Source organism: Gopherus flavomarginatus, chromosome 1 (assembly GCF_025201925.1).
Source record: "Gopherus flavomarginatus isolate rGopFla2 chromosome 1, rGopFla2.mat.asm, whole genome shotgun sequence".
Taxonomy (NCBI): Eukaryota; Metazoa; Chordata; order Testudines; family Testudinidae; genus Gopherus; species Gopherus flavomarginatus.
Window position 1 is genome coordinate 45,119,154 of NC_066617.1, and position 27,160 is coordinate 45,146,313.

The 27,160-nt window shown below is 41.0% G+C and overlaps 3 protein-coding genes across 8 annotated transcripts in view; 2 read left to right on the plus strand and 1 right to left on the minus strand.

Moving 5' to 3' along the window:
* Nucleotides 1–3,308, minus strand: part of ASB15 (ankyrin repeat and SOCS box containing 15) — a 39,700-nt gene extending 36,392 nt beyond the window's left edge. Inside the window, exon 1 of one of the 4 annotated variants that reach the window (XM_050936224.1) lies at nucleotides 2,981–3,308. The gene's annotated coding sequence lies outside the window, so the exon portion shown is untranslated. The remainder of the gene's footprint in view (nucleotides 1–2,980) is intronic. The other 3 variants (XM_050936227.1, XM_050936223.1, XM_050936228.1) reach the window with 3 other exon arrangements.
* NDUFA5 (NADH:ubiquinone oxidoreductase subunit A5) lies at nucleotides 1,125–17,266 on the plus strand. 2 transcript variants are annotated; one of them, XM_050936390.1, is made up of 6 exons: nucleotides 1,125–1,148; nucleotides 1,835–1,891; nucleotides 6,818–6,862; nucleotides 9,125–9,241; nucleotides 10,020–10,085; nucleotides 12,835–17,266. In XM_050936390.1, exons 1-6 carry the CDS (start codon nucleotides 1,140–1,142, stop codon nucleotides 12,934–12,936), a joined length of 396 nt encoding a protein of 131 aa, XP_050792347.1. In that variant the 5' UTR covers nucleotides 1,125–1,139; the 3' UTR covers nucleotides 12,937–17,266. The 2 variants fall into 2 exon arrangements, with proteins under 2 accessions (XP_050792347.1, XP_050792346.1); XM_050936389.1 differs by lacking the exons at nucleotides 1,125–1,148; nucleotides 1,835–1,891 and adding an exon at nucleotides 5,711–5,999 and having other exon boundaries at nucleotides 12,835–13,477.
* A 3,695-nt stretch (nucleotides 17,267–20,961) lies between these two features.
* The window catches only part of IQUB (IQ motif and ubiquitin domain containing), a 46,568-nt gene continuing 40,369 nt past the window's right edge, over nucleotides 20,962–27,160 (plus strand). The window contains exons 1-5 of one of the 2 annotated variants that reach the window (XM_050936123.1): nucleotides 20,962–21,084; nucleotides 23,081–23,745; nucleotides 24,420–24,554; nucleotides 26,579–26,746; nucleotides 26,851–27,026. In XM_050936123.1, coding sequence (XP_050792080.1) covers nucleotides 23,085–23,745; nucleotides 24,420–24,554; nucleotides 26,579–26,746; nucleotides 26,851–27,026 — 1,140 coding nt within the window. In that variant the 5' untranslated portion in view covers nucleotides 20,962–21,084; nucleotides 23,081–23,084. The remainder of the gene's footprint in view (nucleotides 21,085–23,080; nucleotides 23,746–24,419; nucleotides 24,555–26,578; nucleotides 26,747–26,850; nucleotides 27,027–27,160) is intronic. The other variant, XM_050936124.1, reaches the window with a different exon arrangement.

Below are 27,160 nucleotides of genomic sequence, written 5' to 3' on the forward strand. Positions count from 1 at the left end.
CTTCCATACTGTTAATAACAGAAGAATTCCAGAGAAGTTGTGAAACTCCTCACAATGCAAAAAGGTTTACCAAAGCCTTTGGAGTTTGATCCCATACAAAAGAAAAAGGTAGACAAATATTTTTTCTGACAATTTCCAGGCTTTGTTAGGCAAAAGAGGAAGAAATTCAACGTTGAACTTCGAAAGAGGGTAGTACAAAGGATTTTTTTAAGCCTACAAAGTAAAGTGACTGACAGAGTATTTTCCAAATCTCTTCCCCAGGATCTTATTAAGAAATCCATAAATATGTCAATATGTGGAAGAGCACCTCAAGGTAAATGCATTATAGATTAAATCACACAGACATTTTCAAATAGCATTAAAAGTTGGCAGCCTGACTTAAATGCACAACAGCAAGAATATTCAAAGTTAAGACTGAACTTCTGCCTTTATCTTATCCTGTTGGAAGTACACTTGGTTGGCATATAGGAGAATTCTTGATTTGAAGTTCTCTCCTGGGTTTATTTTTCTACTCATCTTTACATCTATTTCTATACTTTCAATGGCATGTAAAAAAATCCCTTTTGCCTCATTGAAATGTGTCAACTAGATACAAAGAAACCAACAAATGTACACTGTTATGTAAAGGACAGCTATGCCTTGCAAGCAGTCAGGGCAGGGAGTCTTTAAAAAGTACTGAACCAGTAATTTATAGAGTATATCCCAAAGCACACAATGCTAACTTATCTCCTCCGCATACACAGCTAAAAAATTAGAAGTTTTTAGAGCAAGTTCACGTGGAATTTTCACAATGAAGCCACGTAGTTATTTAGCATAGGTGTTTCTATAGATGTACTATGAGAAAATGAATGGTATTCATCAGTTCTGGCTTCCAACCAGAACAGTTCAGTGGTGCTATATGTACACTAGGCTGTAATATAAAATGTTATGCCTTCCTTCACACTTTTCCCTCCACTTGGAATAGACTCCACCATGGATGGGTAGGCTTCCTGTACGTCAAGTGCCCTCCCTTCTCCTTCAGGAAACTTCTGAAAATCCATCAGCCTAGGAAGCAATCTAGCTATATCAAATCTGTATGAACATGCTGTATACCCACTACTCTGCCTGATTTGGAACAAGGACTTGAACCAGGGTCTCCTATGCCCCAGGTGAGTGACCTTGGTTATTGGCTGTTCTTGTGGTGGTGATGGTGGTGGAGGGGGTCTCTTGGTTTCTCTTCCTTCCCCTCTTACACATATAGAAATTTCATTCTGGACCTGAAAAAACTTTTGTCAAAACTGATACATTACCTTGAAAAGTTTGTTTTGATTGATTGGCATTTTCTTACAAAAACCATTTGGTCAAAAAATTCCTGACCATCTCTATTCCCTTATACCTTTAGAGCCTGATTCAAAGCCCACTGAAGTTAATGGAAAAACTCTCATTGATTTCAGTGGGCTTTGGATCAGGCCCATAGATAGAAAGCACCTTGAATAAGAACACTATCAGTGGTTTGGTACAATTTACGCAGGGTAGATGTTCATGTAGGGCTCAATCCCACAAGGTACTGAGTACCCTCAACTCCCATTGACTCCAGATGGAACTGAGACCACTCACTACCTGGCAGGATCAGGATTTTCACACATTGTAGAAATACAAATAATTTAATAAAACGTTACAAAAATTCCATTTACTTCTCAGAAAAATATGATGCATGCCCAAACCAACCCCAGCACTAAAAGAAAAGCTAAGAAGGGACTTAAAATTATTATAAAATTATATAGTTTTTCTTTCTAGACCCACAAGGTCAATACCTGCTTGGACAATAGACTTCTCTTCTGCTGTGATTTCTCAGAATTCACAGTCATCACAGAACTCTGCTGGAGCACAAACTCAGCCTATCTGGGGTCAGGTAAGCGGTGGTTTTGGCATATATTTTCTCCAAAGTGTCTTTCTAGACATTACCACTTATCCTGTATGAGATTATGATGATGATAATTAATAATAAAATGGAAAAAGCTAATACAGTGGCCAAGAGGCTGTGACATGGTAGAACAAGTATGATGAAGTAAATAACTCACCAAAGTGCATGTGGTAGACATTGACGGAGGTTTATAAATGCTTTGGGTACCTGATTTGCTATATCACTGCTGGTCAGATGCTATCTGAGGTGATGACAATCTGCTGAAGTGTGAATATTCCACTAGGATCACAATGGAATATGGCTGAACACTGGTACATTGGGCAGCACAAGAAGAATATTTTGTCTGATATACTTGTTACTTGTATATAAAGTAGCAAAGAGGCTGTTAAAAGATGCAGCAGCAAATTCCCTTTCCTTCACCCATGGAAAATTTGTTCTTCATTTTTCAGACCAAGCTCATTGCTAGATGAGACGGTAGTTGCTTTTTCTAGAAAATACTGTTGTTAAGGCACAGATATAGTAATCTTCATAAGATCAATAATATTTTTCCAGAATTTTTTTAATAGATTGAATTGTTTCATTTTTATTTTATCCTGAAAAAAAACAAGTTCCCAAGAAACTACTGATTACTGTAGATTTTTTAATTTTTGAGTATTTATGCATCTTAAACCTGAAGGATCAATTTTCATAGAAAAGAATTTGTTCCAGTTTAAGCCACTCTCTTTCAGTTCAAAAGATTTGAAATACTCACAAATCATGGAAATTGAGTCTTTGCTTAGAAACAGATGTGTCAATAATTTATTACTATTAAGCATATCAGGCAGGTGTTTAGTGCTATGCGAGCGAGACATATTAATCAGATTTCACATTTTTGAAATAAATTAAGCAGTCCTAACTTTGTTCTCTATAACTGGAAGGCCTTTAGGTATCCAAGCCTGAAGACTTTATTCACACCAATACAGTAATTTAATAGCAGTTTAAATCTGGATTCACTCTGTTACACATTATTCACAAATTTAATCTACTTCACCATTAGGCTAATTGGCAAGATACAGATAAAACATATTATATTCTCACCTTTTCAACCCATCATCTTGTCATTGTTACTCTGGGGCCTGTATTTTGAACAGACAGGAATAGTACCCTGCACGCTGGTGCGTCTTGTGGTATTTCTAAAATTAAGTATGTAGTTGGGAGTTAAATTAAGGTCTGACCTTGTACAACCGTAACATAAGCAGACTCCACCCCACAGAAAAGTATTACACATGACTTCTCTAGAATCTTATCAAAAGTAACATGAGGTCTGACTGGTATAATAAGATAATTTGTTCCTTGATTGGTTCAAACAGCTCTCGTTAAGAAAATAAATGATCTGCCAACTTAAACTCACTAGCTGTATTAAAAAAATGTAGTAACATATATACATAGAGCTAAAAAGAAATAAAACCAAGAAAGGTTTAGCTGTTGTACAAATATTTAGTCTTCTACAGTGACAGATCTTGTCACATCACTTTATTTCACAAAATAGCTCCCAATCTCTCACTATTCAAACTTTTGTAGACGTGGTGAGCCTGATGTGATGCCAAGATTTACATATTCCATGATAGCGAGTCCTAGTCTTTGACTAGATTTTAATAATTTCCATTTAACACAGAAGATGGAGACACAGCATGATAGTCAATGTTGACAAGTCTGACCAAGAAGCTCTGAGTAATGCCATCAGGGACATTAGTATCTAGCAAGTTAAACCACAGCCACGGTGTGAGTGGCAAATGGATTTTTTCTCCATTTAATTTATTTACCAACACAAACACAGCTCAGATGCAGAATGAGTTACGTCCTGTTTTTTTTTATTGTACATTTTTTTTTATTATCTATGTAGTGAGTGAGGCACAAGTACCTAAACTCACCCCAGATTAGAGATGAGGACCACAAGCTTCCAGTATCTCTGCCTATCCTTTAACCACTCTGATCAAATTAATTTTATTAGATTTTAAACTGAGGCTGAGACAAATTGTCATAGCTACATTGCCCCATCTTCATATCTGTTTGTACGGTATAAAGCACAATGGGGTCCCCATTCTAAACAGGGACCCCAGGCACTACTGCACTATAGAAAAGTTCATAGAAGCAGCTAAAACATGAGATTCCTGGTTTTTCCCGTTGGAGTTTCTTAAACTAAACAGCTCCCATCTAGAAGCTAGGGCAACTATCTTTCATGTAGTTGGGCAGCACTGCAAAATTATATTCAGATATACTATGAAAAATAGAGCGAAGCATAATGAATGGATGAAGTGAGTAGTGAGTTAGTTAAGTGAGGAAGCAAAGTTAGTTGTTTTTTCTTCGTCTGTCCTTAGTAACCAAGTTTATAATGGCATCTAATCCAGAAATAACTGATTTGAACTTGTTACCAACACTATTTACATCAAAATAATTGCTGCAGGGACACCTGCAGTATCATTCTGGACTGCAAATCTTAAACAATTCTTTTCCATGTTCTCAGCAGTGTATTTTGATGTATTCCAAATATATGTAAATAATGCTTTGATTCATTAGCTAATATGATAACTATCAAACTGTAGGTGTCACTAAGTGCTTTCAAAAACCATATAAAACACTTTTCAGAGACATAAAATGTTATTAATGTCCCATCCTGCACAGAGAATGCACCTGCCATAAACACACATCCCTACCATCATCAAGGGCCTGATCCTGGTAAAAGAAAACCACTCATTGGTTGCAAAGGCCTTTGGATCAGGTCCTAAGAGCTAATCTTGGACCTCACTGAAGTCAGTGGAAAAATGCTCATTGACTTCATTGGGACCAAGAATTGGTTCCATATATTCAGTCTTCACAACAGAGAAAGCTTGGAAGGCAGTTCTGGTGTCCACCAAAAATTACATCTTGCATTGAGGATGGCAGCGGGGTGGGGGGCCTTAATTTTCCATGTTTGTTTCAGTGTTACAAAGAGTGGGTCTTGAAAAATCACCAAAAATGTGTTACATAAATTATGGACAGCCCGACTCCAGTTGCACATGTCAAGGAGCAGCCCAAGGGAAGAGCGCTCCACTGAGCATCAACCGCTGACAGCCCTGGAAACACAGTACTAGATGTATTGGAGCATAAGCTTTCATGGGTGAATCTGATATCATCCGTCCGATGAAGTGGTATTCACCCACGAAAGCTTATGCTCCAATATGTCTGTTAGTCTATAAGGTGCCATAGGACTCTTTGTCGCTTTTTAGAGGATCCAGACTAACACAGCTACCCCTCTGATAGGTGACACAGTACTACATGTACTTCAGTAGGTATCCAGTGACTGGTGGCAGGGAGACAGAGGACTGGCTGCTTACAGAACCACAAAATCACTTTTCTCTCGGTGGCACTGAGACTGTCAGTGTAACTGGCACCCCCGAGATGCAAGTGGAGAGCCCCTCTCCTGCAGTGTGTTCATGGGGCTGTGGGCATGACCGTAGTGCTGGGGGATGAGAGTCCTCCATTACACAGCATGTCAAGAGGGGCTGGGGCCAAGATCCTCCGGCATGTGGTGCATCTGGGGCTGGCAGGAGCCGGCTCACTCCAGAGCCCCGAACAAGCCCCATTCTCGCTTCACGACACCTTGACAGTGTAATTTCGTGTGCGGGCGGTCAACCCTCCTGCCGCTGTGACTCCCCCTCCACCCGCCAGAGGGCGCCAGACACAAGCACAGCGCTGTACCAGCCGCTCATGGGCTCGCTCGCTGAGCTCAGGTAGCGCATGCTCATTTTGCTACCGACGCTCTTGCGCGGAGAACATGCGCATTCCTCATACTCTCCAATCCTCCATTCTCGCGCCAGCCCCGCTTAGAAACAGCGCCTGCGATTACCTTACCGCATACGCACGCGCACTCAGAGACACAACTCCCCCCTCCTCCCTCCTCGCTCTCAGGCCCGGCCTCCTAGGCGCATGCGGCCTTCGTCTTCCCCCGGCTTGTCCTCTAATCAACAGCCAAAGCTTCGCTAATATGACGAGGCGCATGCGCATTTTTGCTCAGTTGGCGGCGTTGGAGTCAGCGCTGTACTGCTTGTCCGCAGCCATGGCCGGGGCGCTGAAGAAGGTGAGGGCCGGGGTCAGGGGCTTCTGCTTCACTGCTGGCCCGGGTCTCTGAGGGGTCCCTTCCCGGGGCTGCTTGCCTCGGGCTCCCCCGGGGGAAGGGCAGGCCTGGCGGCCGGCGGACACTCACGGTGGTGAGCCTGGTTAACCGCCCCCCCCCCCCCCCCCGATTGCAGCCGAGGATCCTCGGGACGCGCCGAGCAGCCGGCGCTGGCAAGGGCCCTTCCCAGGGACAGTCCCTGACGCCGAGAGCCCCGCGGTGCTGCCTGCTCGTTTTGCTGTGGGGGCAAAGCAGAGCAATAGCCCGTGTGAAAGCCGGTGGGGGCGGGGCGGAACGGAACGCGTTAATTCTACTTAACGTGCGCTGCCCCCTTCTTCTCCGCGTTTGTAGTGCACCCATCGCTGCGCTGGCTATGGGCCGGTCTGCGCTACAGATCTGTATCAGGATAACTAAGTTGCTAGGGCTGTGGATTTTCAGTGACATAGTTATACTGACCTAACCCCTTATGTGGACAGCGATATGTTGGCAGAGCTTCTCCCATCGACATAGCTACCACCTCTTGGAGAGGTGGATTAAGTATGCAGACGGGAGAAGTGCAGTTGCAGTGCTGTAAGTAAGGCAAGCCCTCAGAAAAGGGAGCTGGAGGATCTTTGCTCCCAGCCCTGTGGATTTGTGTGATTTTTTTTTTTCTGACCCTTAACTCCAAATGCTGTAATTCCCAATATATGTTTCAGTTCACTGATGTTATGAGTCAGTAGTGTGTATTACAGCAAGACTTGAAATAAATGCTTTGGCTTACTAAATGTGTTCTGTTTGTGCAGACCACTGGGCTCGTGGGACTAGCTGTAGCTGAGAATCCTCACGAGGTATGTTTCAAGTATATTTTAATATCTAATTGACATAGACTGGAAATCAGAGTTTTCACTTGTTTTGCTTGACTCCCCTCCTTGGTGGGCAGGGGAGGGATCAATAGCTCAGTGGTTTGAGCATTAGCCTGCTAACCCCAGGGTTGTGAGTTCAGTCCGTGAGGGGGCCACTTAGGGATCTGGGGCAAAATCAGTACTTGGTCCTGCTCGTGAAGGCAAGGGGCTGGACTTGATGACCTTTCAAGGTCCCTTCCAGTTCTAGAAAATAGGATATCTCCATTAATTTATTTATATTTATATTTTAAGTCTCTTATGATGCTACAGGGAGAACAGTTATTTGAAATCTAAAACTTGACCAGCTCCAAAACATTCAGTTTGATGGAGAATATTGGCTTCGGCCTGGAAGGGTTTACTTTTAAAAGTTTAAAAAAAGGCAGTTCTTCTGCAGATATTTTGTGTTCTATAATGCGATCGCAGGTTGGCTCCCCTTTAAGGTACAGTATAATACAGTACGGTGCAGTATAATACAGGTGCGGGGCTGCGGCTTCCCTCTCGCTTCAAGAGGAGCCGCGGCTTCCCGCCTGCCGGGGACAAAGAGCACCAGCACCTGCAGCCCCGGAGTTCTGTGTCCCCGGCAGGCGGGGGGCCACAGCTCCTCTCCCCTGCTGGGCAGTAGGCACCTGACTGATTTGAAACCTTGCTATACTGCGACCCCGCATTTAGCACGATGGGATTTTTTGTACCCCAAAGATTGTGTTATAGCGGGGTTTCACTGTACCTGATCTACGGGGCAGGAGCGGTGTCTAGATTGTAAACTCTTTGGAGCAGGGACCCATATTTTGTTAGGTGTGTATAGTGTCTAGTGCAGTGGGGCCTTGGCTCAAGACATGAGCTCGCAGGCATCACTGTAATACAAAGAATAAATCTCTTGATAATTCTCAGTGGCACTCCTAAGGAAGTAGCTTGCTATTTCATGTAGGATAGAGGTTTCCAATGTGTGGGATGCACCCCCTCGGGGGATGTTGTGGCCTGGACCAGCCCCCACGGGGGAGGGAGAGGAGAAGAGGAGAGAACAACACTCAGCTCTGCTCCTGCCCCCCAGCTGCTAGCTCTGCTCCTGGTCCCGCCCAGGCCCCCCTGCCTTCCCACACGGCTCGGTTGCCCCCAGCCTTGGCTCCCTTACCCCTGTCTGCTTCCCCCCCTCCCAGAGCAGTGGCCTTGCTTCTGGCTGTGGGGGGAGAAAGCAGGCAGGGGCAAGGGGGGGTGCAAGGTAAAAGTTTGGGGGCCACTGATCTAGCACATAAGATTTTCCACTAACATTTGAAAGGACTCTTAGATTGTTTAATATTACAGCAATCCCATATCTTTCTCTAAAACGTTGAAATTTTCAGACTATGCAATAATCCCACTAGGGAGAGCTGATGCCAGTGCCACTGCTACTGTTGCTTGGAAAGAGTTAACAGGAGTATAAAGCTCCTGCAGATAAAGAGCCATATCTACAGGGCTGTCTTACAACTTTTATAAGAGTAAATTTAGGGCTGCAATTAATCCCTTGGTCTTAACAAGGCTGTTCTCCTTTTCTTCTCCCACTGTTGTCTGTATAATTCTGCTTCTGCTCCTTGCCCTTCCCACTCCTATTCTTTCCACTCAGAAGTTACCCTGTTGGTTCCACTGTCCACCTTCTCCTACTACAACCCAATCTCATCTGTTTCCCAGCTGCTGTGAATTTTTTCCTAACTCCTGAAGTTTCTTAAAAACATGCGGAGGGTGTTCATTCAAATCCACAGACTTTTCTACAGATGAATGTAAATGAAATCCTAACATCAGCACCGGTAATAGGTGCCCTTTTTAATGGACTGGGGTGGGGGGGGACGGAGGGCAGTATCTTTGGTTTTGATTATTTGCTTTTTTTCTTTAAGGCTTTGTGCCAATTAACATCTCTGGGATAGATTAAGGGCCAGATTTTGAGAACAGATTAAAATATTCACAGCACACTTCATGAGGAAAGTAGTAAACAAGATTAGCAAGGTAATTTTAGACTCTACAGATGAGTCCAAACTGGAACCCCAAATTGAAACACATCCTGGCCCAAACCCAGGTCAGAATTCTGCAGTCAGACCCAGCTACTTTATTGGTATAGCCAGTGTGAATTTGAATGCTGTAGTTCTCTATGTTTTACTTTGTGGGCTTGCTGATTATTTAAATATTTCTGTTAACAGTCATTTACTATTTACACACTTCCATGTCTTCCAATCATTTCAGCACCTGAGAATACTGTATACAAAAATCCTCGCTGCTCTGCAGGACATCCCCAAAGATGCAGCATATAGGAAATACACTGAACAGATTGTAAATGAGCGGTTTAACATGGTAAAAACAGTAAGTATAGCACTACTTGTAAATATTTTATATACAGAATTTGTACAACAAAGACTATAGTATTCTCAAAATCTCAGTTTATCTTCAAAGAACATCCAGAAGTTATTTGTTTCAGAGAGATGATCAAGGTCACGTACTCTTTCTGATTACATAAACTACTACTCTTTTGTGTATTTTACTAGAAAAGAGCAATGGTGTCTCATCACTGATTTCTGCTAAAAATAGAAATAGAAAGTAATTATCTGAAGACTTGCAGAATAGCAGACTTCTGGGTATTTTATTTACACTCACTTATTCTTTTAGCTCTTTCTTGTCATTCAGCATTTTTTTTAAACAACCACTTTTCTATCTGGCAGGGTCCAATAGCTCATTCTAGTGTTGAATTCTTGCTTTTGTTTGACTACAGTGACTTGTTGAATGGATGAATATCTTATTTCTCCAGAAAGCTATGATCACACTTTCTGTCCACAATCTGTGGTGCAACAGAATGCTATTTTTGCTTCTCTGTACATCTGAATTGCAATAAAATATCTTTGGGGGGGGGGTATTTCTCTTTATATTTTTAATGAGACATTGCTTATAGCAGGAAAGAACAGTACTGGAATCATGTATTCCTGCAGTGTAAAATAGGTCACCTTGAAGCTAACTCATTTGAGTGGTTCCATTTAGGAAGAAAAGGACACTGTGTGTGATCTATTTTAAGTTCTGTCTTTGAGTTCTGCACTTGAGATTTTAAAATAAAACTAAACATTTTATTTTATCTTACCTGAATTCACAGGAACCTAATGTGCAAAAACTAGAAGACAAAATGAAAAGTGGTCAGATAGAAGAAGTGATAATACAGGTAAAGTTTGATACTGTTTAAAAATGCCTTGCTGAAGAGCAACAACTAGATACGAGTGCTTTCTTTCTCTTCTGTGAAAACAGAAATGACAAGTATTAAGAGTGTATTAAATATAGAATAGCAGCATGCCTTTTGAAGCTGTAAGAATACAGACACAAAAAAATTCCCCCAGGAATTCAGAGTTAAAGAAAACCCTGTCTCTCTGCCCATCCAGCCTAGCAGGGGGCCAGAGACCTGCACTCCCTACCCCCCAGAGCCCAGCCAGGGCTCTCTCCCAGCCCAGACACTTGTGCCCCTTCCTTCCCCAGAGCCCAGCTGTGGGGTGCTCCCAGCCCAGAAACCCCCAGAGCCCAGCTGCAGAGCTCCCTCCTGCCCAGACACTCATATGCTGTGGGTCCCCCTAGCCCAGACACCTGCATCCCTTCCCCTCCAGAGCCCAGCTGCGGGCCCCTCCCAGCTTAGACACCCACACAACCTAACCCCCAGAGCCCAGGGAGCCAGAGGGAGAAACAGCCTGATGTTGGGTCCTGGGTTTGTGTGGAGTTTTCTGCATGCCACCTCCTTCCTTCAGCACATGCTGGGAACTGCAGCTGCCAGGAACCCTCCAGCTCCTCCTCCCTCCCCACCGCAGCAGTGTCTTCTTCTTGCAACAGTTCTGCAGCCCATTTCTGTGGTGAGGGAAAAAGGAAATTCAACACTCTCAATGTTAATTTCAGCACAAATTCTGCATGCACAGTGGCACAGAATTTCCCCAGGATTATCTATCCTACCCACATACGAACCCTAAGAGGGATCCATGCTTGGCTTAGAGGAACAATGTTAGTGCTCAAGTATTCCTGTGGGCCAAAGAGGAGAAGTGTACTGCTTGAACAACCTCTCCTGCTTGTTACGTTCTCAGACTGCATGGCCATGATGTGGGAGGGAGGGAGGAAAGGCAGGAAGGTGGGTGGTTTAATAAAGAGGTGTCGGTCATTCTTTGCTCTTCAGTTAGGAAGCACTGGAGTTGGGAGTATGGAATCTTTGGTAGCTCCCTCTCGTATGGGTGCCAGTCAGACAGGAAAGGTGACAGAGCAGCCCTTGGAGCCTGAAGTTTCTCTGTGAATTGTTTCCCTCCCTTCCCCCAAAGATGTGGATTGAGTTGCTCTGTTGGTTACATGGAGCTAAGACCATTTCCGCGCTTGGAATGGTCTTGAACTCCTTTTAGGCAACCTCACTCTTAGTTTGGGAACCAATATGCTGCAGTGTCACTTGGAGTGGGTGTTGAGTAATCTGATCTTGGGTTGGCAGGGTAAAGGTATGTTTGTAATGAATGATCTCATTCATGCTATTTGGGGTTATATAACATAATTCTACAATTTGTTTTAATTTAGTTATAAATCCGCCTTAATTCAATATCTGATTAATCTCCTTTTACAAATGGATTGTAAATTCTTCAGGGCAGAAGAATCTTTTCGTTATGTTTGTATAGCACCTAGTATCTTGGAGCACCCTAGGAATTACTGCAATACACATAAGAATTTACATTTTCTGCTTGCCTTTAAGAGAAGTTGGGTTGCTGCTATTCTGTTTTTATTCAGAGTTTTTTCTCACTCATGTTCAACTAATCAGATAATTAAACTGCACACTTCTAGCTTTTTTTAAAGTAGAGGTTATGTCACAAATAGAGAATTCTTGTAAGAACATACCGCTCATGACATAACTGTAGCTATAGGTAGGGCCCTACCAAATTCACGGCCATGAAAAACATGTCACAGACTGTGAAATCTGGTTGTCTTGTGCGCTTTTCCCCTATACTGTATAGATTTTAAGGGGAGACCAGTGTTTTTCAAACTGGGATCGTGACCCAAAAAGGGGTTGTGGGGGGAGAGGGAGTTGAAAGATTATTTGGGAGGGGGTCACAGTATTGCCACTCTTACTTCTATGCTGCCTTCAGAGCTGGGCAGCCAGAGGGCGGTGAGTGTTGGCCTGGCACCCACCTCTGAAGACAGTGCCCTGTCAGTAGCAGCACAGTAGTAAGAGTGGCAATACCATACCATGCTATCCTTACTTCTGCACTGCTAGTGGTAGCGGCTCTGCCTTCAGCTCCCAGCCAGCAGGCGCTGCTCTCTGGCTGCCCAGCTCTGAAGGCAGTAGTAAGTGTAGCAGTACCGCAACCCCTCTGTGATAACCTTGTGACTCCCCCCACAACTCCTTTTGGGTCAGGACTCCTACAATTGCAACACTGTGAAATTTCAGATTTAAATGGCTGAAATAATAAAATTTACAACTTTTAAAATCCTATGACTTTGAAATTGACCAAAGTGGACTATGAACTTGGTATGGCCCTAGCGGTAGGGCAGATAGAAATGCAAATTTCTGCATTTTCTTAATTTACTGCAGTGCCATTCTACTTACTCTTGTAAATTTGAACTCTATCATAATTACAGTGGGCTTCATGGACTGTTCAGACATGTTTCAGAGTAGCAGCCATGTTAGTCTGTATCCGCAAAAAGAACAGGAGTACTTGTTGAAATAAATTTGTTAGTCTCTAAGGTGCCACATCAGACATGAGAATAGATTTTATGGCTTTGCTTTGTGATCCGTTGGCCCAATGACTGAATTGCTTGCAAAGCACTCTACATGGAACTTTGGTATCCAAAGAGCTTGTAAATTCATAAAATATGTTCTCCAATTATAGATTAGTTAGATTTAGATTAATATTTCAGAATATAATTAAAATTAAAAATCTCTTGTATATTTTTATCAACAGGCTGAAAGTGAGCTCTCTCTGGCAAGAAAAATGGCACAGTGGAAACCATGGGAGCCTTTAGTTGAAGAACCTCCTACTGACCAATGGCGATGGCCAATATAATAGTCAGCATTATTTCTGTAACTACTTGAGAATCGAAAAAAACACTTAATTAAATATTAGTATCATGTTACTGAAAATTGTTTGTCTTTAAATTAAAGAAAATAGCTTTTTGTATATGATTTGTTTTGCCTCTATTTACATTTAGCAGGATGTAAAGGTCCAGTCTGACTTTCTTGCAAAAATGCTTTACTAAAACTTTAAGCTATTGAGCAATCTGATTATTTTCTTCCCTAGCTTGTTGATTTAACAATATATTTAAGCAGAAACAGAAACTTTCTTCTGTGTAATTACCCTTCTTTTCTTGTCTGATCCACTTCTTGACATTTTATCAGCATAGAAGCAATTTTCATGTCTCAGACTCTGGATTGTGGCTACACTGAACTGGCTAAGGCAAGAAGAGGAAGGGGTGAACTGCATTTTACACAAATGCTTGATGATCAGCCGTGGTGAGATAAATACAGATAAAACTGTGTCCGTTTGATACTTTTGATTAAAGTGGTACATTTGTAAAGTTTTGGAAGTCACTCTGGGGAAAAAGGAAATAATGAAAAACAAGTCTGCAACCAAAATTTTTTAACTAATAGAGGCAAAAAGTACTAAACTTAAAGTTCCACTATTCTTCCACACGTGAATTTTGTTTGATAGTGTGCTGGTAATTTTTAAGGATTTGAGAATCACTGAGGATAATCCTAAGAGTATACAAATGCATCTATAACTCAGCTCATGCTGTGTTGATGTGAACTGGCATATAGCCTTCAGATAAAAGAACTTGACATTCATAATTGATAGTTTGGGCCAGATTGTTTTCCTATTTACTTAAATGGGAATAGAGTAAGATCATTTGTGAAGAAAATATTTCAATGTGCTTAATAAACCTGTAGAGTTCAACATTGAAAAGCATAACAGTTAGAAATCACAGGGATCAGAGCTGAGGCTATTTTTATTTATTCTTTCAGTACCATGATCCAAGCAATGCTTTCAAGTTTGCAAGTGACATATAGCTTACATACTGTTCCTCAGAGGCTAACAATGCAGTTTTATACAGAAGAACTCAGTGAGCATTAAAGATTTAGATTAATAGACTGCCAGTACATTCATATATAAAACAGCTAGTTTTGGAGAGGCTATTTCCTTAACTAAAAACTGTTGCATTTAGAGACATGGATGATGTTGCAGGAGAACTCTAATCTGCAGTTCATCGTGGAGATACCATGAAGTTAGCAAGCAGACTACAACTAAGATTCCAAAATGTTGGGTAGTTACGTGGAACTTACTTCACATTACTTGTATATACAAGGCAGTTAACCTCTTGCGGGGGATAATTAACAAGTCCAAAGAAAAAGTGAGTGATAGAGGCATTTTCAGCTTAGGATATGGCAAAGCTAGAACTCTGTACACAGTAGGCATGTTTCATTTGCTAAGCCCACTTGATTAAACTGTTCTTCCCAAATGCACCACTTGTTTTGCAAAGGCTATTTGTTTTATTCCCATTGAAAAAAATACATAAACTGAGACGTTTTAGCACTGCTATATATAGAAGAGTATTATTACAAAGGGTTGGAATCCCTGCTATGAAAATTGATTACGTATAAATGCTATTAGACTTGAATGCTAAAGTAAGGGATTGTCTATATGGCTATCTAGTGCACAGGTGACTGTAATTTTCAATACAAGTATTTTCAGGTAAGGAGTAGCCAACTGCATATGTGAAATATTTCATGTACTCTTTTTTAAGCAAATTATCAGATTATACCAGTAAACTGACATGGATTGGGACCTTGCTTTGAGTTGATACTCATACAAAAATAAGAGCTCCAGAATGTTGAGATTCCAGGTTGTGGCTGAGGAGATAAAAGTATTGGGCAACACCAAATAAACGGTTATGTGCATTTTCAACATGAGATGTTGAAATTTTGTATGGAAAAGATGTTTTACAACTTTTAAATGAAAAGAGTCTAAGTCTGTATCTTTTTGTCACTAAAGAATAGCTATTCACACTTCAGGCAGGATTTGATTTGATTTGAAATATCTGTAAATATATCAAAGTGTTTTGACCTATAAACCTGTGAGGAAACAAAGGAAAATGGGGCTTCAGCTACTGAGTGGTATTTTCAGTAACAAAAACTGCACAACCATTCTTTACTGTAATTGGATTTGATGTTCAGGAGGTAATTGTAAATATATATTTTAGATATTCAAAATGTATTAATGGTTGGATATGGACTCGACTTTTAGGAGTTTAATATCATACATCGTTCATAGTGGTGGACTTTTCTTTATGAATTTTCACATAAGTAGTTTGATTTAACCTATGCTTTTTTTGTTACGAGGAACTAATGAGATCCAAATACCTAATATACAGGCAAGAGCAAGCTTAAAGTTGAATACATTTAGGATACTGGAGAAATGGTAAGGAGAAGATCGTTGGGGAGAGTATACAGGCAAAGAAACTAGATTTGTAGTATCATACCACTGTGTTTTGCTTGCATATTTTTAAATGTTTGACATATCTGTTTAGAGTGCATATTATTTGGTGTGTGTAGGGGGTGTTCCTATTTTTACAGCACCAAGCATGTATTTGGGAAAGTACTGTAATACAGAACAAAATATATATTAATTTACTACATTTGTAGAATTTCTAAATATTTTTAAAATTTATATTTATACTGAATTGAATGGACAGAGCTGTTACAGTAGCTGACCAGTTGATGTTTTCAGGACAAAATTGCTAGTTTATATTTTGTAAATATCTGAATGTTTACATTTTGAAAAATGAAGTTCTAAAATATTCATTTTAAAAGATTATTGCCAAGTTAAAGTATCTTTTGGTTATGTTAATGAGAGGTTTTTAATAGATGCCTCCAATTTTTAATGGGTTCCATAGCTTAGCTGGATTTGTTTATTTGTAGTATTGCTAGTAATCCACAATAAGATTTTTTTTAAATGGGTAAGGGCTAGTATCTTCCCAGATAAAGCCACTAGATGGCATTCCACATGAGGACTGCAGTGAGGTAAAAAAAATGCAATTTTGTTAGATGACAAATGACAAATGATTATAAGCTGAGTGAGGGTGAGCAATGTCAGATGATGAAAGAGTAATTAAAATAAATGGTTTTAGTTAATGGGTACTGAGCTGATGTGAGATGAAGATACGCAAATTAGTATGAATTATGTTATTGCATTTAGTAGTTTTCCCATACACACAAGAAAAAAACTTTTCTTATCACGTCTCCAAAGTACAGTAGCAACTGAAACACAAAGAAAAAATCTTGTGCCAACTCTGCTGAAAACAAGAAAAGGGATGTAGTAGTTAAGTAGAAGTATGTGTTGTAGTCTTCAAAACGATCTTCCAGTCCTTTCTCCCTTCTCCACACACACAAGGTATGTCTGCACTAGTGTTTTTGACTTTGGTTAATTGGCAAATTACCTCAAGGTGGCTAACACATTTTGTAAAGTTAGCTGTGTTAGTCCTAGGACATGACACAAGCCGGTGAGGTAATATCAGTTATTGAACCAATTTCTGTTGGTGGAAGAGACAAGCTTTTTGAACTACATAGAGCTTCTTTCAAGCTTCTTCAGCTTGTCTCTTCCACCAACAGAAGTTGGTCCAGTAAAAGATTACCTCACCCACAGTTCCAGGCTACAATAATTTCTAGTTTTTTATTAAAATGGTATACTTCTAAAGTTTAGGAAATCACTCTGGAACAAACAATTGGTGAGTGTCTAGACTAGCCTGTACAAATATGTTAATACCTGGAGTTAGCTGGGAATAAATTAATTAGTGGGTTGGCTTTTGTTTTTAAACACTTCAGTGAAAACAACCCTACAATTCGCTAACGGGTTTTCTTGCTTTTCTTTTTCTAAACTGTTACTACAAGTTGAGACCCTGTTATGGCTTATTCCTATATTAAGCCCCATAATGAAAATAATTGCAAGGGGTTTAATTATCTCGGGCTGTATCTACACTATGGAGATTGTGCTAGCTGTACTGTTGACATTAACTCCTTCCATCGGTGCACGTTTTCTGTTGGTGTAGGAATGCCACCTCCCTGAATGAAGTTAGATATGGCGACGGAAGCATTTTTCCATTGACAGTGCTCAGTGTAGATGCAGCTAGGTTGGCATAGTTATGTCGGCTGGGTGTGGGTTCCCTGGGTTTCCCGCATCCCCTGCCCTGACTGATGTGGTTATGGTGGTAGACCAAGCTGCAGAAAACAGCAAGTAAATCATATGTGCTCTGCATGATAAGACTGAAAATTTAACTGATTTTATGTTGTGGATTCAACATTAAATACCAATTGCTGGTAATAAAGTGGGGACAAGTAATGAATTAGAGCTCGATGATGAATTAATGTGTGCTATTGTTTTTAAGTGTCTATTTTCATTTCACTCTTTATGCTAACCAGCAAAAAATGCATCTTTGCAGAAAAGGGAAGTGTAGTAATTTTTTTTACTTTACACACTAACTCACTAAAATTAAATGTATATATTTGGTATTTAAATCAAAATCACTGCAGTAACCAGCAAAGTGTACACACATTTTACAGAGAAGAGTTAATTTGTCAGATGTAATATTGTACATCTTATATAAATTAAAAGTAATTCATTCTAAGACAAATGTGCTAGCAGAGCATATTTTAAAGAGACTGATTATTTTGGCAATCTGTTAGCACTTGATTGTCCCCTATTAATAATGCTGGAAATATGTAATAAAAGAAAACATTATAATTATCTGACGTAGTACAGTATGGCAACTCAGAGCAAATTTTAAAGTTAAGAAACTTCACCTCTTTAAAACACTTTGAGATTTTCTGATGAAAGTCAATATGTAAATTCAAAGTATTGTGTAGGATGGGACTTAATGCAAGAGTTCAGAGTTTATTAGACCACACAATGTACCTATTACCATGTAACAGCAACTGTGAGTGAGCTCTCCATTACTATTACCTGATCTGTTCGGGGTGGCTATGCTCTGAATGTGACCTAGGTTTTTTTGTTGTTGGCTGCAAGAACTCTCCAGGGTTTGTGTATTTAAAAAAAAAAAAAAAATACTGCAATTTTTTCTTTATATACAAGTGAATGACTGTTTCCCTGTCCCAAAGAGCTTGCAGCCTAAGCTAAAACATATAAAACACTTTGGGGAAGGTGGGGGAGGAGAAACAGTGGACAAGAGTTGGAGAAGGAAATGAAAGGCTTGTTAAGCCCGTCATTTAGACAGCAGCAAGCCAAACACCATGAGACAGATGGGAACTAAGTTTTTGTAGGGTTTTGAAGGGGAGAACTATAGGACTGAATTTGATATTTAAGGTGAGAAGAAGCCTCTGAAGGAATTCAGCGGCACTGGCTATGGTCATTGTGGTAGGAAAGTGGATGATTTTCATAGCTGTGTTTAAAGTGGAGAGGCCAAGGAGAGTCACTAGAGAGAATGAGTTTGCACCCATCCACTGTCAATATCCTGACCTTCTCCAGTCACGTTTCAGGCCAGGTCTTGGAATGGAGACAGCTGTTGGGATATCTCCATATTTCCACTGATGAGAAGGCCCATATTCATACCTGTAAATTTGTCTGATATGTGATACTATAGGGCTATGGCATCTATCTGAAGGATACCAAGGGAGGTTACACTCTCTTACCACTTCAAAAATTTCTTCCTTGGTATCCTGCTGTTAATTGATTTATCTGATTAGACTGACCTAACACTTGGTAAAGCACCCCCATCCTTTTATGTATTTATACCTGCTCCTGTATTTTTTTTATTTCATACATCTGATGAAGTGGGTTCTAGCCCACGAAAGCTTATGCCTAAATAAATTTGTTAGTCTCTAAGGTGCCCTAAGGACTTTTTTTTTTTTTTTTTTTTTTTTTCTTCCTGATACAGACTAACATGGCTACCTCTGAAAGCTGTTGGATGCTTAAATAGCTGTAGCTGCAAAAATACCCCCTCCTGTTTTTTTTAAATTTAAAACATCTGCATGAAATTAACACAAAGGCTATAAGTCTCCTGTTGGATTATTTCATGAGCCTCTTGATCTCCAGGTTGGATTAATACAACTCATTTTTCCTTACTATGAGCATGCAGCATTTAAAAACAAACTGTTTACACCAGAATGCTTCAGCCTGCAGAATGCATCACCAACACCAGCCACTGATAGCACATCACCTCAGTGCTCCAGTCACTGTTCCTTACAGAATAAACCATCAGTTTCAAAGTCTGGCCCATTCTGCAGGGCCCTCCATAGAAAGTGGCCCCTGGTGTCTCAGAGACTTTGTGACAGTGACCTCTCAGCTTCATTCCTCCAGATCTATGAAATTGTTATCCTCAAGGGTAAAATTCAGGATGTTCTTGAGAAGGGCCAAGGCTTTGGAACACATGGCTGAAGGAAATTAGTATGATCTTTGGAAGGAAATGTAAAATTCATACCTCAGCTTAGGGTTGTACAACTAACTGTAGCAAGAAAGAATGAATCAACAGAAGCAAAGTCAAGGACAGTGTGAGAGAGGGTAAGAGAGAAGAGTAATACATGAGGATGATGGGGAAAATAGGGAGAAAGTTATACAGCTGACCTATTTTGAATATAGTTATTCATTCTTTGGGAAGCACTGAGGTACTGTTATAATAACCCAGATAGATGAGGTGTGAAATGATAAAAGGGTTTAGTGATGGAAATGAAGAGGAGAAAAACATGATTTGAAGAGAAGACAAAAGTGATAGTGCTTGATCTTGTAGGACAGGAAAGGTAGTAGGGTTGCTGAAAATAAACAGGAAAGGAATGATGGAAATAGATTTGGAAGAAAGATGACTTCATTTTTCCACTGTTGGCATCAATTTTTCTGACAGCCAGGAGAGGACAAAGCTATGAACAGTCAGGCATGACTGATTCACCAGAAGGTCAGTGAGGAAAATCTGATCTGTCATGAATTCTTGCAGTAGGCCTCAATGATTACTCTTTAGAGCAGTGGTTCTCAACCTATTTACCATTGTGGGCTGCATCCAGTACTACCTGTATGGCCCTGAAGATGTCTCATGGGCTGCAACTGTGTGCTGACCGGACTGCAAGTTGAGAACCACTGCTTTAGAGGCAAGTGAATGTTTGCACAGCACTTCGAACATGTAGTGTGCTATGGTAAGTAGTAGTAAGACACACCAGAAAGTCAAATGGTGGTTGTGTTGGTGATGAAGGTTTGTGATGAATGAGGGGTGTCTCCATTCCTTTAAAAAGTGTTAAGACTTTATATTAATAGATCAAAATATTCACATAATGTCAACAAGTCTGTCTGTGCACTGTAATTTGCCTATTGTAGTCAAAATAACCAGAATACTTACTCAGGATATTGTTAGTAACAAGTGGAAGCTCATTAGGGGATCAGTTCTGCATTAGCTGTAAAATGTTTAAGCTACAGCACTGCCAATAGGTCAACTGCCACTACCTTGTGACACCTGAACAGTGTGTGCGCACATATTATTTTTAATTTAATGTAATATGTGTCATTTAGGTTACATGCACTATTTGTGGGCTCATTCAGATAATACATTTACTTTTTTGATAAGCGTCAGAGCAGGTTCTATGTATAACGGTGAAGTGACATCTGATGAAAGGTCGCATTTTCAAAAATGTGCATGCACAATTATAAGTTCTGCGCGCAGGAATGAATACAACTCACGCAAACGAGGTGCGCACTTGCATCTCTACGTGTTCTTCAAACGCCACTTGAATCTAAATTGCGTAACTAATCACGAATGCTGCTCACACAGCAGCACGCACCTGGCTTACGGTTCAGTGCAGGTGACCAGCGCCGTATTTAGCAAGAGGCTCGCTGGGCTCCAGGAGCGAGCCCCGGCGTTTTGCAACCCCTAGTCTCCCCTTTGTGTTAGTGACGAGAAGCTGGTGCAGATCTCAGACGCAGCAGCCCCCAGCATAGCGCGAGCTGGTGTCAAACCGGATCCAGCCCGAGTAGAAGACTCCCCTCCGCCCTACCAGCTCTCACTTAGCCCCAGCCTGTGCGCCCCACCCCTCTCATTTCCTTCCCCTCCGCCCTAGATCTCGCGAGAACGTGTGGAGTTCCAGGTTGCCATGGCTACAACGACACCCGAGCGGTGCTCAAGACTGCTGGGGGAGAGAGGTGGTTTGTTCGGGAAGCGGGGCTGAGGTAAAGGGGCCTCGAGTCGGGGTGTAAACCAGTCCCGGGTGAGGGAATCGCGCGGCGCCGGCAGCCGGCATAGAGGAGCGGAGCCGCTGAGGGAAGCGCTACGCGTACAAAAGGAGGAGGTCAGCGCCTACAGTTCCCAGCATGCCGTGCGCTCCTCCCGCAGTAGGAGCTTAGGAGGCGGAGCGGAGCAGTGCATGCAGGGAGTTAGAGTCTAACTGCTCTACCTGTAAATGTAGACAGGGCTCTGTGGGCGTCGGGGGCTGCGGTGCATTCTGGGAGCTGTAGGCCCTGTGGTGCATTTTGGGGGATGTACTTCATCAGCTGCTGATCGAGGGCAGTGTAATAGGGGTCACAGCCCGCAGTCCCAGTGCCCGAATAAAACCATGTTCTGGGCTTGGTGGGGAAATCTCAACTGCATGATGGCAAGGGAGAGGTGCAGAGGCAACACGAGGGTGCATTGGCATCCTGTTGCATGAGCTTGGTACAGTGACTGTCCATTGAGCATCAACCTACCGTGACACTGTATCAAAATGTCCTCAGATTCCACAGCAGGAGCCTGGCACACCCCTGCAGATCCACTGAGGCTGATAGTGAGGCAAGAGCACAGCTGTTGGGAAAGTCACTCTGAGCTCCTTCCACTGTAGCACAGAGAATGTTCCTGTGCTGTGCACGTAACAGATGCAAAAGAGATGTTCCTTTGCCTTAGGCCTATTCGCAAGGTCTCACTGACTGAACACTCTCCAAAAGGGTGACTCCAGCTTGCATTAGTTCCCTTGGCTCTCTTACCATAAGGTGTTTTTTACATATTTTGCTATGAAAATAGACAGGATTCAGGTTCACTTGGCCCACATCGTGGGTTGAGTATCAGAGAAGGAAATTATAAGCGGCTGCCATCTCTAGTGAAATTTGCTCTGTGAGGTCTTCATTGTAGGGGAGGGAAATTTACCAACTAATGGCTAGGCTATGATCTACTCTGTGCTGATTAGGCCTCAACTGGAGTGTTGAGTCCTGTTCTGGGTGCCATGTTTCAGGAAAGATGTGGACAAATTGGAGAAAGAGCAACAAAAATGATTAAAAGTCTAGAAAACATGACCTATGAGGGAAGATTGAAAAAACTGGGTTTGTTTAGTCTGGAAAAGAGAAGACTGAGAGGAGACATAATAACAGTTTTCAAGTACATTAAAAGTTGTTACAGGGAGGAGGGAGAAGAATTGTTCTTAATCTCTGAGGATAGGACAAGAAGCAATGGGCTTAAATTGCAGCAAGGGAGGTTTAGGCTGGACATTAGGAAAAACTTTCTAACTGTCAGGGTGATTAAGCACTGAAATAAATTGCCTATGGAGGTTGTGGAATCTCCATCTTCGGAGATTTTTAATAGCAGGTTAGACAAATACCTGTCAGGAATGGTCTAGATCAGGGGTGGGCAAACTACAGCCCATGGGCCGGATCCTGCCCGCCAGCCATTTTAAGATGGCCCTCGAACTCCCGCTGGGGAATGGGGCCTGGAGCTTGCCCTGCTCCAGCACTCCAGCTGGGGAGCAGGGTCAGGAGCCGGCCCACACGATTCCCGGAAGCAGCGTCATGGCCCCACTCCGGCTCTTACGTGTATGCCATGACCTGTCCATGAATTTTACTAAAAATACCTGTAACTAAAGCTTGGATGGCGGGGCCATCAGTGCTCAGAAGCAGGGGGGATGGTCTGTGGGTGCTGGGGAAGGTGGCCCGGGGCCCTGCAGGGGAGGGTTGGGCCAGGCTGTGCCACGCGGCCTGGGACTTCTGGTGTAGGGAAGGGGGGAGCTGGGCTGCGGCCATGGCCCGGGACCCCTGCTGGTGTTGGGAGGGGAAGGGTGGCAGGGCTGGCTGTGTTTGGTGATTGAAAGTACCCATATGCTTGGTGATAGGCACCACTATGTAATTCTGAAGTAAATAAAAAAGTTTTTGAATTATTATGCTTATTCATGCAACAAGCTTAAAAATAGGTAATCTTAAATTTCAGGAAAATGGCTGATCCAGAGAAGGTGGTGGATAGCAACAGTGAAGTAGATAAAACTGAAGCATCAGACACTGAAAAGCAAATGATGGAACACACGCACATAAAGCCACAAGCAGAAGACAATACAGAGACTGATCACATTAGCACTGCAGAGGCATCAGTTCTTCTGAAAACAAGAACAGATGCATCACAATCAAATGAGGATGGACTACAGAAGGAGCAGGAGCCAGCTCCAGAGGCTCTCGGGCAGGAACCAGAGCAGGAACCTGCTCCAGAACCTCATGGGCAGGAACCAGAGCAGGAACCCGCTTCAGAGCCTCAAGGGCAGGAACCAGCTCTTGAAGAACAAGAGCAGACAAGGATAGAAGGGCAGGAACCAGCTCTTGAGGAGCAAGAACAGACAAGTATAGAAGGGCAGGAACCAGTTCTTGAACAGGAAAATGATCTTGCTGGGGGTAATCAAGAAGAATTGCTTGAAAAAGGTGAACAAGGTGTATCTGAGCCAACTGCTCCATTAACTGAAATAACTGAAGAAATTTCTCAAATTACTACAGAAACATTTGCTAAGTTGTTAGCAGCTGAAACATACAACTTAGATAGGGTGCAGCTAGAGGCTTTGGAATCTGAGAGGTCATTGCCAGAAGTGATGACAAATGCTACAGCAACAGGTATAAAATTTGCCACTCATAAAAATTGGTTGTTACTGCCATCTTTTTACAAAAGCTGTCTTACCATATTTATTCACAACTTGCCAACTGTTTCTTGGCTTTTTCTCATCACCTTATTGAGGCAACATGGACTCCGGCCAATATTTGGTATTTTTGATGGAAAAATCAACTTTAACCATATTATATTAATAAAAATTGTGTTCCACCATATCCACTTGCTGGAACACCAAACAAACCGATTAAAGTAATATTTTACTCCTAATGCGGTGGCAAAGTGTAGAATAAATGAAAGGTGTTTTATATATTGATCCCTGTTTCTCTGTTTAGAATGTTCTCTTTATTGAGAACTACAAAATAAACTGAGCAGTTCTGTCGTATTAGCATTCAAGATCACATAGTGCAGCCATTGTTATGTTTTACATTCTGATTTGTTTACATTTTATAATTTAGGTGTAAATCATTTTAAATATAACATTTATAATATAAATGTATTTCTTATATATAGATATAAAATGTACACTGTTATGCACATGCAGCATATATGGATGGAGGAGAGACAAGTGCTTTATGGATATTGCAAGAGCTGAGATGCAGTTTTTCAATCTAAATAAAAGGATATTTATAATCCTTTAATTAATATAACAGGAATTGGCATCTCTGTTTATTTTCCTCAGTTAAAATCATGTTGGTTCCTGATATCCAGAAGATCACAATGGCTTTTAACATTGACCAAACTGTAGGGATGCTCAAGCATTGCTTTGCGTCACAGCTAAAAGTACCACAGGATGTCTTACAGGTCATGTTTCAAGGTACGTGTAACGGATATATTAAAAGCTTCCTTTGTTCTTCAGCCCTATTAAAAATAATAAATGGTTAGGCCCCGATCCTGCAATTGGATCATCAAAGGTAGACTTCTGTGGGGCTCCACATGAGTAAAGGAGTCTGATCATGTGGCTCCAACTGCAGGATCAGGATCTTATTTTGTACTCTTAGTAGAAATGTATTGCTGGCATATAGTAAATTTAACAGGCCTGATGTCAGATCATTGAAATCAATGTAATTACCCCCAGAAAGATTTTACCCCTGGAGGAATAGGATTCAGCTCACACTCATTTAAGGGCTTCGTCTCTGGATGACAAAAAGCAGTAAACATTTATTTCAGTCAGTAGATATATCTCTGAATGCACAGGGAACAGGTCTGTTGAATAAGAAGTTGCATTTTTACATCAACTCCTCACAGGAGAACCACACTTCAAACATTTTTTATTGATAAACCAAACAAAATCTTAATAGTTTTCTAATGATGAAAACGTGTCTTATTATAGTCCAGTTATTTTCCTTAAACATTTCACAAAAATATTACCTCAGGGTGGACACCAAACTTGGAAAGTTCCAGACCCTTTTTTTTCTACTTCAGAAAACTTAGAGTAAGTGAAATCTTAGAGCATGTCTGATTTAGTAGCAGAGAGCTAGGTAGGACTAGAAAGGAAACAGCTGGTGTTTTGTGGTTACGGGAACTAGAAAATGGTAAGATCGAAGTGGTAGAGGCTGCTCTGGAAAATTACTGTCCTTAATTTTTTCCTTTATAGCATTGACACAGAGAAGGTGGTTTTCCTGGCATCTTTTTCTTATAACTGCTGCTTGAGTCAGTTTTCTTTCTTTCTTCCTTTCCTTTCCTTTCCTTTCCTTCTTTTTTCATGGAGGATCTGCAGGAGCAGAGATGACCAAAAAGCAGCACAGAGTGGCTCAATGCTGGGCAGCAATGGAATTGGCAGGCTAGGCTTTTCAAACCTGTTACAGTGGCATTTCAAACACCTTGTCTAACAGACCCAGGGCTCAATTTCATGTATTTTAGTAACATCTTTCCATTAAAGAAATATGAACCATTTCAAGTACATTGATACAATCTTTCATTAATTTTAATCTGCGTTATAGTGTTTAAACCAGAGGTCTGCAGCAGAATATCCAGTGTATTTCAGGTTTCTGGCCAGTTTGTTTATTGTGCACACACAGCAATTCTGCACAAACATTAGCAAGTTTGTAAACAGAAATTTTAAATAGAAAATACCATGTCCAAGATTTTCAAAAGTGTCTAGTTAGTTTGTGTGTCTCAGTTGTTGGCTGCCCAACTGGAGACACCTTTGAGAAAGTGCTGAGCACATAGCCTGTAAAGTATCTTAAGTTGGGCAGCCAAAGTCACAAGAAACTTGAAAACGTATTGCTTCTGGGTAGAATATTCTGAAGTGCTTAAATCCCATGGAATTCTGTCTGCTTTTACCTTTCCAGCTGGTGAATCTAGCCACCAAATTTTAATCATCGGGGACTGGAGTGAGGGCATTCTCAATATGTTTTAGAATACAGGTGCTGTCATGTTTGGTTATCTGTGTAACCCAGAAATTTTATTTTTAGTTTTCATATTAAAACTAAAATGTATTAAAAGTCATTCAGCAGAGTTTTTACTAATACATTAAATCCTCAAGGCAGGCAAAGAATAACTAAATGTAAAAGCTAGAATTTCAGATGTATTTAATGTTAACAAATAAGATAAGTAAATACTTGAAATTGCTGTGATGTTTTTTCTAGAAAGTGAATATGAATGATTTTTTTCTCTTTGTGTGATGGTAAGAGTGCTACATCTGACATCTTTTGGGGCAGAAGTACCACAAACTTTCCCTAAAGTCAGCATCAAACTGGCTGAAAACACCATGATTATTCTTTTATATGTTTCACTAAAATCATCTGTAGTTTTTATTTTTTCCTGAGGAAAATTCTTAACTGTATCCTCATTTATTAGAGAAGAACACCTTACATTGTTAATTTTTTTTTCTTTTAGGGAGGCTAATTGAGGATAGTGAGACTCTAATGGATATTGGAGTTAGGCCTCATGGCACTATCCAGATTGAGATGTTCTCTCTTGATCCAGAACAGTACCCAATCAAAGCAATTAAATTGCAGCAGGACTACAACATGCCTGATGTCATAACTGTGAGAGTGCAAACAGGTCAACAGAGTTTTTCAAATATGTATTAATATTTGTGTCAAATTGTTATCAGATTACTTACAGACTAGTATACAATTGTATCTATGATTTTTATATGTGAACAGATTCTGACACATTCCAAGATGTAGCAGTAGAGATTGAAAGGCCTACCTATCGTAAACCATTTCTGGGAGGATTTAAGCATAGGGTAACAGGTGTGGAATTTCATAATGCAGGATCACAAACAGTACCCAAAAAACGATGTGACAAAGGAATTCAAGTATTTTGCAGGGAGACACAGGTAATATTTTCACAGTCTTTCACTTAGAACATTTTTTGCTAAGCAGAATAGAATATTGACATTGTTGTCAGAAATTAAGCTGACTGGAGAAATAATTGAACATAAATTGGAAATATATATCAAAATAAGCAGTT

Bases quoted from the DNA above. Each gene is read 5' to 3' on its own strand.
- NDUFA5 (XM_050936389.1), top strand. From the start codon at position 5,907: ATGACGAGGCGCATGCGCATTTTTGCTCAGTTGGCGGCGTTGGAGTCA. The intron at 6,000-6,817 runs GTGAGGGCCGGG...CTGTTTGTGCAG, and splicing joins TGGCCGGGGCGCTGAAGAAG to ACCACTGGGCTCGTGGGACT. The intron at 9,242-10,019 runs GTAAGTATAGCA...CTGAATTCACAG, and splicing joins GGTTTAACATGGTAAAAACA to GAACCTAATGTGCAAAAACT.